Below are 13,499 nucleotides of genomic sequence, written 5' to 3' on the forward strand. Positions count from 1 at the left end.
TCCAGCCTCTTGTGCTTATCTTACAATAGTTTGCTTCCATATTGGACGAGATTTGACAATATGCGTTTCCTAGAAAGTTCTACAAAGCTATTTATGTAGAATTTTCTGGCACACTCCCACCAGATTTTCCCATCAGCCCTGAGATTCAAACCGGCAACCGTTCGGTTACCAGCCTACCTCTCTAAACCTCAACCTCCTTCTACTACTACAGACATAACCCACACAAGGACTACGAGAAGTAGCTGGCCGTTTACTTCCTTGACACTTCTGAGTCTCACTTCCTTATTTCATGTAAGCTATGTCAAGGCTATGTTCCTGTGTTGTTTTGGTGTGAAGTGATGTCTCTCTGTGCATGTAGACCAAGCTGAATAAGTCAACATTAAGTAAAACGTACAGGGGGGAAATGTCACCAAACAAGACTTTATTGATATTTTCTAAATGCCCGTTACATACAGAATACCGTATACCATTAACAAACTGTCAAAAGTGTGGTTTGAAATAAAAAAGAAACATGTTATTGAAAAAAATGAAGACAAGGTAATCACAAATCCTATACAGTCTATGTGTACGGTATATAGTACGTAACATAACATTGTTAAGTGGCAGTGGTTTCATGCCACATACTATTGTGTTGTCTATTTACAAACCAGCAGTCTCAGCTTTTTTATTTGTGTATATTTTTTAAACAGACAGCTGTGTAGTGACACTTTGTGGTTAGCTTGTTAAAAAGCAGATACCCCAGTCAGGTTTTTGTCACATTCTTAGATGAAAAAACCCTGTAATATACAAATATAACTAACTATATGTACAGTGCATTTGGAAAGTATTCAGACCCCTTGACTTTTTCCAAATTTTGTTACATTACAGTCTTATTCTAAAATTGATTCAATAGTTTTTCCCCCTCCTCAATCGACACACAATACCCAATAATGACAAAGCAAAAACTGATTTTTATTGCAACAAAATACTAAAAGAAATGAAATATCACATTTACATAAGTATTCAGACCCTTTACTCAGTGCTTTGTTGAAGAACCTTTGGCAGCGACTACAGCCTACAGTCTTCTTGGGTATGACGCTATAAGCTTGGCACACCTGTATTTGGGGAGTTTTTCTCATTCTTAATAATAATAATAATATATACCATTTAGCAGACGCTTTTATCCAAAGCGACTTACAGTCATGTGTGCATACATTCTACGTATGGGTGGTCCCGGGGATCGAACCCACTACCCTGGCGTTACAAGCGCCATGCTCTACCAATTGAGCTACAGAAGGACCTCTAAAACTGTCAGGTTGGATGTGGAGCGTTGCTGCATAGCTATTTTCAGGTCTATCCAGAGATGTTCAATCGGGTTCAAGTCCGGGTTCTGGCTGGGCCACTGAAGGACATTCAGAGACTTGTCCTGAAGCCACGCCTGCATTTTCTTGACTGTGTACTTGGGGTTGTTGTCCTGTTGGAAGGTGAACCTTTGCCCCAGTCTGAGGTCCTGAGCACTCTGGAGCAGGTTCTCATCAAGGATCTCTCTGTACTCCGTTCATCTTTTCCTTGATCCTGACCAGTCTCCCAGTCTTTGCCACTGAAAAACATCCCCACAGCATGATGCCGCCACTACCATGTTTCGCTGTAGGAATGGTGCCAGGTTTCCTCCAGACGTGATGCTTGGCATTCAGGTCAAAGAATTCAATCTTGGATTCATCAGACCAGAGAATGTTGTTTCTCATGGTCTGAGAGTCTGTCATGTGCCTTTTACTGAGGAGTGGCTTCTGTCTGGCCACTCTACCATAAAGGCCTGATTGGCAGAGTGCTGTAGAGATGGTTGTCCTTCTGGAAGGTTCTTCCATCTCCACATAGGAACTCTGGAGCTCTGTCAGAGTGACAATCGGATTCTTGGTCACCTCTCTGACCAAGGCCCTTCTCCCTCGATTGCTCAGTTTGGCCAGGCGGCCAGCTCTAGGAAGAGTCTTGGTGGTTCCAAAGTTCTTCTATTTAAGAATGATGGAGCCACTGTTTTCTTGGGGAACCTTCAATGTTGCAGAACTGTTTTGGTACCCTTCCCCAGATCTGTACCTTGGCACAATCCTGTCCGACCTCATGGCTTGGTTTTTGCTCTGACATGCACTGTCAACTGTGGGACCTTATATAGACAGGTGTGTGCCTTTCCAAATCATGTCGTATCAATTGAATTTACCACAAGGGGACTCCAACCAAGATGTAGAAACATCTCAAGGGTGATCAACGGAAACAGGATGCACCTGAGCTCAATTCCGAGCAAAAGGTCTGACTACTTATGTAAATAAGGAAGGGAAAGGGGTCTGAATTACTTTCTGAATACACTGTACATACTGTCATTTAAAAAAACTTTTTCACACTTCACACAATACCACATGAGGACTCAACTAACACTCTTTAAAGGTATCTATCAACAAAGGAATTGGAGCATGTAAAGATACAAAAGAGCAACTGATAACTACTGTATCTACTGTAAGCATAGATTCACAGCTAGGGTGGCCACACTTTCAAAGAAATCCTCCTTACATTTGTTTGTAGTTTTTCCTTACATCTTTTACTGTCTTTTCCCTTCTCAAAGTTTGTATATTTGAATTGTGCTTGTATACAAGTCAATCTACATCAATCTTGTAGATGTTATTTCAGAAGACCTGGAATAGACTGAGCTTTTTCGCTCAGACAACTCACTAATATTAGGCCTGGCGAAGCACATTGGCATCCATTTTCTTAGTAACTTCAGGACAAGACTCATGAATTTCTGCCCTACAAAGGCATAGATGATCGGATTCAAACAACAGTGTGTGAACGCTATCACCTCTGTCCACTGCATTGCCAGGTCTATGTTCTTGTAAGTTGTACAGTCCCCAAAATAGCTTTGTTCCTCCAGATAACGCAGGAGAATGACCACATTGTATGGGGTCCAAAAGCAAAAAAAGACCACTACTATGATGATTATCAGTTTGATGGCTTTGTGCTTTTTGGTGGTTTTGATATTGACTAACATCGGAACGATTCTGCAATAGCAGATCACCATGACGGAGAGAGGGAGAAGTAGACCCAAGACATTCATCTCTAAATAAGAAACCTGGCGCCACATGCTACCGTCTGGATACTCTGGTTCACATATTGTAAGCCCAGACTCATTATTTACTTTTGTGAAGATGATTGTAGGCAGAGAGGCACAGAGACTGAGAGCCCACATGAACAGAGACAGAGTGACCCCTACTCTGACAGATCTGAGCCTGGCCATTTTGTGAGAGTGGACTATGACCACATAGCGATCCACTGTCAAGATCACCATGGAGAAGATGCTGCCATAAAACCCCAGTATGTACAGTCCGGTTACCAGTCGGCACATAAAGTCCCCCAGGAGCCACTCGGCTGAGGTGGCATAGTGGGACCAGAAAGGCAGGGAGATGACGAAGAAAAGGTCAGACAGTGCCAGGTTGAAGAGACAGAGGTCTGTCATGCTTCTGGTCCTCCTAAACTTCACCAGGACATAGACCACCAGGCCGTTACCGATGAAGCCCACGATGAAGACCAGGCTGTAGAATGTAGGCAGAAACACCCGTCCAAACTCCTTCACATTGGCAGTGTTGCATGGCTGGCCCTCTGATGTATTTAACCCTTCTCCATCATCGTAGTAGGCAGAATAGTTATAATCTGTTGTTGGCTCCATATCCTTGTCTGTAGAATGACAGAAATAGTATTGTTATTAGTCAAGGTGGTGTGCTTTCATTCAAAATCAACCTGAATTGTCATAGTGGCAATCTGCAGTTGCAAATAAATCTGCAAACAATCTGCAAAAAATAAAAAAGGAGCCACCCTGCCACTGTTTGGTTAAACAGCTGAGGGATGGGGCTGGACAAATGGAACCTACTAATTATAATAATCATTTTGGGGAGGTGCTTATATTAGTCCTGTTACACACTTGTGGGAATTTACTTGTTCATCTTTGTAATGGAAATGTGTTTCTTGCATATGAAGTTGGGGTGGCAGGTAGCCTAGTGGTTAGAGCGTTGGACTAGTAACAGGAAGGTTGCAAGATCAAATCCCCGAGCTGACAAGGAAAAAAATCTGTTATTCTACCCCTGAACAAGGCAGTTAACCCACTGTTCCTAGTCCATCATTGAAAATTAGAAGTTGTTCTTAACTGACTTGCCTAGTTAAATAAAGGTTAAAAAAAAGATCCTGACACACGCAGGGAGTGGGGTCACGGCCTGGGTTCAACATTGTCCAGGGCCCCTGGAGCAATTGGGGTTAAGTGCCTTGCGCAAGGGCACTGTAATAGATTCTTAACCTTGTTGGCTCCATATTCATATACATACTGTAGCTATGGATGCACGGACCATCCATGAGATCAATATTATAGTTTAAGCTATACTGTGTTTGTTTACAATTACATTGTTTACAAACAATGGAGTGAAACAATCTTATATTTTAGATTTCTATTGGTGTACAACAGCTTATATGAATGATAAATTATACCCTTTACAAATCATTGGTTATATATATCATTAATTTAAATGCAAAAACAATCACAAATTCCCCCTTTAAATTGTTCCTTTGAAATATTATTGTTGTACTGAATATTCATCAAAACAAACAAAACAAACACAAGCGTCATGTCCATAGGCAGCACAGGGGCACATGCCCTCTTTCCCGATCCCTCAGATTTGTCCTGTTTTATAAAAAATGCAAGCAATTTTTTTGTTAATTTTGTTTGTTTGTTTCTCTGTAATACTACTAGCCACCTAGCAATTTTATGAAGTTGGGTTTAGCTAGTCCGGATAGGTTCCCAACCTCAGAACTAGCTACCAAGAAGCCATTTCTACCTATCAATCAGGTTAGAGTAGCTTGTCTAACTATCTTAGCTGGCATGTCTTCTGGCAAGGTTGGTAGATTACTAAATGTACTGAATAAGACTCACATTAATTTACAGATTTTACCCAGATTTGAGCAGAGAAGCATATTTAGTTTGTTATACAGGCTGATTATACAGATTATGGGGCTGCTCTGACACCTTCAGGTGCTTATAGGTGTTCACTACACCGTCAAATAAATCTAGAAAGTCATAGTCAACCCTGTTCCTGGAGAGCTACTGTAGGAGAGCTACTGTAGGAGAGCTACTGTAGGAGAGCTACTGTAGGAGAGCTACTGTAGGAGAGCTACTGTAGGAGAGCTACTGTAGGAGAGCTACTGTAGGAGAGCTACTGTAGGAGAGCTACTGTTGGTTTTCACTCCAATCCTAATCCAGGGCACCTGATTCTAATAATTAGCCGGTGGATAAACTGAATTAGGTTAGTTACAACTAGGGTTGTATTGAAAACCTAAAGGAGGGTAGCTCTCCAGGAATAGAGTTGGAGAGTCCTGTAAGTAGTCTATAATTCATATTATATATATTAACAAAAGTGTATTTAAATTGGGGCACAAATTGAGTACGGTAATCCAATGGCTATCTTTTTTAAACTCTATTCATCACTTCAAGTAATTATGTAATTTTTGTTCATTTTTAATGCTTACAATAACACAAGCATAAATAATTGTTGTGTTACCTCTTAGAAATAGGTATAGATTTGATAGGTTTCTAGATGTTGACAAAAAGTACTCACCAGGTATAATTAATGATCAATTAGCTCTTTGGTGTTTCTTCTCTGAGTCTATTGAAGATGAATGTATTGTCCTGATATGCAATAGCCTATATTACTGCTGCTGCATTCCTCCACCTCCCTTAGAAGGAGGTACTGTGAAAGTATTACAGTGATGTTGGGCTTGTTTCATGCTGGTAATTTTAGACTCTGAGGTTTGGTTGTACACTCTTAGAAAAAAAGGTGCTATCTAGAAGCGAAAGGGTTCTTCGGCTGTCCCCATTGGAGAACCCTTTTTGATTCCAGGTAGAACCTTTTTATGTTCCAAGTAGAAAACTTTCCATATAGGGTTATACATGGAATTCAAAAGAGTTCTACCTGGAACCAAAAAGAGTTCCACCTGGATCCAAAAAAACGTTATCCTATGTGGACTGCCAAAACACTTTTGGAACTCTTTTTTTCTAAGAGTGTAGTCTTTTGAAAGTCAAAGTCAACACATGTCCTGATATGATCACAAGCAAACATTCTGTTTGTCAGAGAGTAGAGCATGCACTTGTGGGACAAATGGTGTGGAGGGACCCAGAGCCATAGATAGAGATACAGTATATGGCGCTGGAGCAAACCCTCCACCCCAATTTTTGTATTTTTTATGGAATATATTCAAAAAAATATATGATTTAATTCCATCCATTTTACATGATAAGGGAAAAAAAGTCAGCATGAGGCACACCATGAAGAGTGAAATACAGCAAAGTAGCCTTTTTATGTAGCAGTAGAGTGTAACGGCTTTCGTCTGTTGAATGAAGAGAGTCAGACCGAAAATGCAGCGTGTAGGTTACTCATGACTTTAATGAAAGTATCGCGGTACATGAAATAACTGAACTAAATACAAAAACAACAGACCGGACCGTGAAACTAATTACAGCCTATCTGGTGACTACAACACAGAGACAGGAACAAACACCCACAAACTACAAAGCGAAACTCAGGCTGCCTAAATACGGTTCCCAATCAGAGACAACGATAAGCACCTGACTCCAATTGAGAATCGCCTCAGGCAGCCAAGCCTATTCAACACCCCTAATCAGCCGCGATCCCAAATATTACAAACCCCAATACGAAAACAACATATAAATCCATGTCACACCCTGGCCTACCCAAACATATAACAAAAACACAAAATACAATGACCAAGGCGTGACATAGAGACTGTATGTAGCCCTTCCTGCAGTCAAATGATCGAGTGGCCTCATGGGTGAAATGTTATTAAAAAGTTTAATAAATTCATAATTAATAAACATTTAAAAATGTAAACACAGAAAATCCGGTGTTTCTATGTCAAATTATTATATTTCAGTCCTCTGTGAAGTATATAAAGTGGAATATTGGGATGCAAACTCAAAATTATTGACACTTCAACTCTATATTTGTATTTTTGTATTTATTATGGATCCCCACCAGCAAAATGAAGGCAGGTCATACCATTTTAAAACATTATAATACATTCACAGGTTTCACAACACACCGTGTGCCCTCAGGCCCCTACTCCACCACTGCCACATATCTACAGTACTAAATCCATGTGTATGTACAGTGTGTATGTATAGTGAGTATGTTATCGTGTGTGTGTATGCATGTGTCTGTGCCAATGTTTGTGTTGCTTCACAGTCCCCGCTGTTCCATAAGTTGTTTTTTAAATCAGTTTTAAAAATCAAATTTTCCTGCTTGCGTCAGTTACTTGATGTGGAATAGAGTTCCATGTAGTCATGGCTCTATGTAGTACTGTGTGCCTCCCATAGTCTGTTCTGGACTTGGGGACTGTGAAGAGACCGCTTGTGGCATGTCTTGTGGGGTATGCATGGGTGTCCGAGCTGTGTGCCAGTAGTTTAGACAGACAGCTCGGTGCATTCAACATGTCAATACCTCTCATAAATAAAAGTAGTGATGAAGTCAATCGCTCCTCCACTTTCAGCCAGGAGAGATTGACATGCATATTATTGATATTAGTTCTCTGTGTATACATCCCAGCTGTGCTGCCCTGTTCTGAGTCAATTGCAATTTTCCTAAGTCCTTTTTTGTGGCACCTGACCACACGACTGAACAGTAGTCAAGGTGAGACAAAACTTGTAGCTGTAGGATCTGCCTTGTTGATAGTGTTGTTAAGAAGGGGGAGCATCACTTTATTATAGACAGACTTCTCCCCCTTCTCCCCCTTCTACTACTGCATCAATATGTTTTGACCATGACAGTTTACAATCCAGGGTTACTCCAAGCAGTTTAGTCATCTCAACTTGCTCAATTTCCACATGATTTATTACAAGATTTAATTGAGGTTTAGGGTTTAGTGTGTGTTTTGTTCCAAACTAACTGCAGCTTTTTGTTGAGTGTTGCAGTCACATCGAATCACACTATTATCTGATTTGAAGTCACACAGTGACCTCCTGTGGGCAGAGTTTGTGACAACTTCACTATTCATTAATAACAGTATGATAATTACACCATACATGTTGTTAAGTGAACATGATTTTGTGCAATCCTCAAACAGATCGATCCATATCTGATCTGAAGAATAAAATCATTCCATCATCTTTGTGCAAAGTATCTAACACTAGAATGACATTATTATAAAGTTAGAAATATATTTTCAGTTTCTGTTCATTTTAGTTTTTTTATTTGAACAGTGAAATATCAATGTTCTCTAGATATTATTTTAAATGTAACCATTGCAACCACTGCAGAAATATTGCAAAGAATAAGTATTTTGTTGACACAGCTTCCACAACGGGATATGACGTCAAGCATTTCATTAACTGTAAAACCACTCATGTCATCTACAGATTGGAATGTCCACAGTGCAAGGTGTTCTACATTGGCCGGACAAAGAGACGCCTTCAAGACCGCTTAGCGGAACACAAGTACGCCATACGGGTAGGCAATGAAGACTACCCCATGGTAAGGCACTACAAGTCCTTACACCATGGCAACCCTGCCTCCCTACAAGCTATGGGTATTGATCATATTCCGGCCTCTATTAGAAAAGGGGACCGTCTTAAACAGTTAAACCAAAGGGAAAGTTTTGGGATTTACAAACTACAAGCCACTAAATACCCTGGTTTAAATGAAGATATGGATTTACAAACTACAGGCCACTAAATACCCTGGTTTAAATGAAGATATGGATTTACAAACTACAAGCCACTAAATACCCTGGTTTAAATGAAGATATGGATTTCTCACCCTTCCTGTAGGGTCGTGATAGGACCATTTGCTGTCATCTCGTGGACATTTTGCTCAATTGCCCTCAGCTATGTTTAGACTGTTGTTGTTCATGTTTGCTGTGTTCTAGTGTACTATGGAATATATTGCCTCCTTATTCTTGACACTTCTCCCAGTCATATTTAAGGTTAGAACTACCTTTCTAGGCGTTCTGATAGTTCTAGCTTGGAGTTGAATTTTTTGATAACATAGCTACAGTATTTCACTTTTTAATGTGCATAATATTGCTTACTAGGTGTGTCCAATCAATTTTGTGACCACTCCCTCTTCAAATTAGGGCTAATTGAAAAAGCTGTTCAAAAGAGGACATTGTATTATTTTTTTTGTACTCCCTGACCATGACCAGGCCATGCAGCCGAAACGCGTCGGATTAAAAAAAAAAACTTGTTTCTATTGAACATGCCATACAAATAAATTAATTGTAATTAATTATATGAAGAGTGCTTTGGTCCTCCTTTCTTTTTTGTTCTCTAGATATTCTTGAATGATCAGCAATTTGTGTAATGTACAGTAAGTGGGCCGTTTGTGGTGCGCAAAGAAAGGGGCGGGGTTTAAGTGTATAAGTTATTGCAAGGGATGCTGGGATCCAGAGTTTAAATTCAAATAGTTGGATTTTCAGTATGATGAAACAGAGTTTTATGGTATTGGCAACTATGAGTTCTTCATTATCGATGCGTTCGCTTAACTCAATAGAAATAACCTTTTAATTAATATGCTCACCATGCCCAGATAGTGCCACTTTACAGCCTGCCTAGGAACTGGATTCATTCTTTCCACAGTACTATTAAATTATTCCCAATTTACACCTTTATAGTAGCAGTTTTATTAAATTGATGTATAAACAGCGATCAAAACGTGAATGTGTTTTAAGTTAAATGTGGCTCTCAATAAAAAATATAAAAACTGTAAATGAAAACTGTCGCGTTGTGTGAGTCCCAGTCCCTACCGCTCGCTCGCCTTCTGGAGCTGGCAGTGAATTCCCAATGAGCATGATTGACGTTAGAGTGCTGACGAAGGCGGGTTTGGACTAGAACAGGGACAACAGGCATATACACGGATTATTCCAAAATCGCTTTGCAATTACCTGCTATGAGAATATGAAAATGAATTGAAACAATGTTTGAGTCGACGTAAGTACACTATTCTACCTATCACATCCTGAAAGATTATGTGGTTACTTTGTGTCTCTGGGCTGCGACTTTTTGTTGTGTAGACAACTGTTACTATGTTGCAGGACTTTAGTCTGTCAAATTTCAGCAGTCACTTTTGTATGGACCTGTAAATCCTATTTTGCAATTGATGTGAAACTAATGTGTAATTCTTATTTTTAAATAGCCTAGCCTACTGACATTTTGTTTACTGTATTGTCGCATAGAAGTAATCAAACAATTCTCAACTATTGTTTCATTAGAAAAATAGCACCCATATTTTGTTTAAGAATGATAAAATAACACTTTTTTTTGTTTTATCGGTTATTTGGATATCAATGGGCTTACATATCAGTAGAGCTTTGGTGTCCTTAATGACAGGACAAAAGGAAAATATTGAGGATAGCCAAGCATTTACCATTGAAGTTGGATATTAGCAAAAACAGTCAGTGCCACATGCAGAAGATGGACTTTGGAGAAGTCAACACAGCCACAAAACCTCCAATAGGGTAAGTGAGGAATTTGAGGTTTCTAATAACTGTTGTTTGTCTTTCCCATTCCAAATATGTATGTGAATGAGTATTGTGTTTGAATAACTGTTTAAACAATCAAATTATCATAATATTGAGGAATGGTGATGGAGACCAACTTGGTCATAAGGTCACTTGACACAAGAGAAACATGGAGAAAGCCTATTTTCGACCTAGCAGGCCTTTGAGTTGCATGAAGCTCATTTGTGATCGGACGGTCAGTCTTTTTTCACCTTTATTGAACTAGGCAAGTCATTTAAGAACACTCTTATTTTCAATGACAGCCTACGAAAATTGGGTTAACTGCCTTGTTCAGGGGAAGAACAACATATTTATACCTTCTCAGCTCAGGGATTTGATCTTGCAGTTGCAACCTTTCCGTTACTAGTCCAGGGCTCTAACCACTAGGCTACCTGCCGCCCCCGTTTTACATTCTTACTGTAGCTCTGTCAAATATATACTGAACAAAAATATAAATGCAACAAGCAATGAAACATGGGACCAACACTTTGCATGTTGCATTTATATTCTTGTTCAGTGTGTATACATACATACATACATACATACATACATACATACATACATACATACATACATACATACATACATACATACATACATACATACATACATACATACATACATACATACATACATACATACATACATACATACATACATACATACATACACACACACACTAACGTTCAAAAGATTGGGGGCACTTAGAAATGTCCTTGTTTTCCATTAAACGAGTTGCAAAATGAATAGGAAATATAGTCAAGATGTTGACAAGGTTATAAATAATGATTTTTAATTGAAATAATAATTATCCTTCAAACTTTGCTTTCGTCAAAGAATCCTCCATTTGCAGCAATTACAGCCTTGCAGACCTTTGGCATTCCAGTTGTCAATTTGTTGAGGTAATCTGAAGAGATTTCACCCATTCTTCATGAAGCACCTCTCACAAGTTGGATTGGCTTGATGGGCACTTAAGTACCATACGGTCAAGCTGCTCCCACAGCTCAATAGGGTTGAGATCCGGTGACTGTGCTGGCGACTCCATTATAGACAGAATACCAGCTGACTGCTTCTTCCCTAAATAGTTATTGCATAGATTGGTGCTGTGCTTTGACTCATTGTTCTGTTGTAGGAGGAAATTGTCTCCAATTAAGCGCCGTCCACAGGGTATGGCATGGCGTTGCAAAATGGAGTGATAGTCTTCCTTCTTCAAGATCCCTTTTACCCTGTACAAATCTCCCACTTTACTATCACCAAAGCACCCCCAGAACATCACATTGCCTCCACCATGCTTGACAGATTGTGTCAAGCACTCCTTTTCATTTTTTCTGCGTCTCACGAATGTTCTTCTTTGTGATCCGAGAACCTCAAACTTAGATTTGTCTGTCCATAACACTTCTTACCAATCTTCCTCTGTCTAGTGTCTGTTCTTTTGCCCATCTTAATCTTTTATTTTTATTGGACAGTCTGAGATATGGCTTTTTCGTTGCCATTCTGCCGAGAATGCCAGCATCCCGGAGTCACCTCTTCACTGTTGACGTTGAGACTGGTGTTTTGCACTAGACACTCTAATGTACTTGTGATCTTGCTCATCTGTGCACCGGGGCCTCTCACTCCACTTTCTATTCTGGTTAGAGACAGTTTGAGCTGTTCTGTGAAGGGATTAGCACACTGCGTTGTACAAGATCTTCAGTTTCTTGTCAATTTCTCGCATGGAATAGCCTTTATTTCTCAGAACGGTTTCAGAAGAAAGTTCTTTGTTTCTGGCCGTTTTGTGCCTGCAATCAAACCCACAAATGCTGATGCTCCAGATATTCAACTGTAACATCTGCTCCTGTAACGCCCTCTACTGCTTATCCTGTGTCTCCTTGACCTGCCGCCACTCCTCCAGTACTCTCTCCCTGTGTGTGTGTGTGTGTGTGTGTGTGTGTGTGTGTGTGTGTGTGTGTGTGTGTGTGTGTGTGTGTGTGTGTGTGTGTGTGTGTGTGTGTGTGTGTGTGTGTGTGTGTGTGTGTGTGTGTGTGTGTGTGGAGACAGGTGTGCTGGAGTCAGAGCAGATCCCCACCAGCTGCAACCTGTTCCATAATCAAGACCTCTACATATACTCAACCCTGCCACTTCCACGCTGCCAGATTGTAATCTCTGCTCCTTCTGCCCGCGCTGACTCTGGTCCCTGTCTCCAGTCCCACGTCTTGTCATTCTGCTACTCTGTTCTTGATTCCCCACTCTACTACTACCTTGGATTCCCTCTGGACCTGCTTACCCTGTCTCAAACCCTCTCGATCCACCCTCAGCCTCCGCACCTGTTTTCCAGCAACCTGCCGGAGCTTCCCCTGACCTGCACTCCAGTCTCTTCATCTGAGTCTGCTCTTGGGTTCCCCTGTTCCACAACTAGTCTAAAGAAGGCCAGTGTTATTGCTTTAATCAGAACAACAGTTTTCAGCTGTGGTAACATAATTGCAAAAGGGTTTTCTAATGATCAATTAGCCTTTTTAAAATAATAAACTTGGATTAGCTAACACAACGTGCCATTGGAACACAGGAGTGATGGTTGCTGATAATGGGACTCTGTACACCTATGTAGATATTCCATAAGAAATCTGTCATTTTCAGCTACAATAGTCATTTACAATATTAACAATGTCCACACTGTATTTCTGATCAATTTGCTGTTATTTTAATGGACAAAAATGTGCTTTTCTTTCAAAAACATGGACATCTCTAAGTGACCCCAAACTTTTGAACGTGTGTATATGGCTATATTCTTAAAAAAAACACTTCATGAATTGTTGTAAGCATAAAACTATTTTTCTCTTCTCTCTTTAGTTGAGGTAGTTGTCAGCAGACAGACACATCAAAAGCCATGGCATACAGTACTGTATGTATTGACTAGCAGAGAATTCCAGTTGAATTCTATAGAAAATACA

General features: G+C 40.0%; 2 protein-coding genes across 9 annotated transcripts in view; one reads left to right on the top strand and one right to left on the bottom strand.

Annotated features, from left to right (window-relative positions):
* Window positions 1–2,239: 2,239 nt before the first annotated feature.
* LOC124006183 (C-C chemokine receptor type 5-like) lies at window positions 2,240–5,744 on the bottom strand. Its single transcript, XM_046316023.1, has 2 exons — window positions 5,622–5,744; window positions 2,240–3,696 (listed from the first exon to the last, which is right to left on the bottom strand). The coding sequence occupies exon 2, from the start codon at window positions 3,686–3,688 to the stop codon at window positions 2,627–2,629; it is 1,062 nt and encodes a 353-aa protein (XP_046171979.1). The 5' UTR covers window positions 3,689–3,696; window positions 5,622–5,744; the 3' UTR covers window positions 2,240–2,626.
* Window positions 5,745–9,851: 4,107 nt separating this feature from the next.
* LOC124004991 (protein cordon-bleu-like) overlaps window positions 9,852–13,499 on the top strand; it is a 76,266-nt gene continuing 72,618 nt past the window's right edge. For 5 of the 8 annotated variants that reach the window (XM_046313796.1, XM_046313804.1, XM_046313801.1 and 2 more), the window contains exons 1-2: window positions 9,865–10,003; window positions 10,377–10,530. In XM_046313796.1, the coding sequence (XP_046169752.1) occupies window positions 10,478–10,530 (53 nt within the window). In that variant the 5' untranslated portion in view covers window positions 9,865–10,003; window positions 10,377–10,477. Of the gene's footprint in view, window positions 10,004–10,376; window positions 10,531–13,499 lie in introns of all 8 variants that reach the window. The other 3 variants (XM_046313798.1, XM_046313797.1, XM_046313799.1) reach the window with 3 other exon arrangements.

Source organism: Oncorhynchus gorbuscha, linkage group LG19 (genome assembly GCF_021184085.1).
Source record: "Oncorhynchus gorbuscha isolate QuinsamMale2020 ecotype Even-year linkage group LG19, OgorEven_v1.0, whole genome shotgun sequence".
Classification (NCBI taxonomy): Eukaryota; Metazoa; Chordata; class Actinopteri; order Salmoniformes; family Salmonidae; genus Oncorhynchus; species Oncorhynchus gorbuscha.

Bases quoted from the DNA above. Each gene is read 5' to 3' on its own strand.
- LOC124006183 (XM_046316023.1), bottom strand. From the start codon at position 3,688: ATGGAGCCAACAACAGATTATAACTATTCTGCCTACTACGATGATGGA.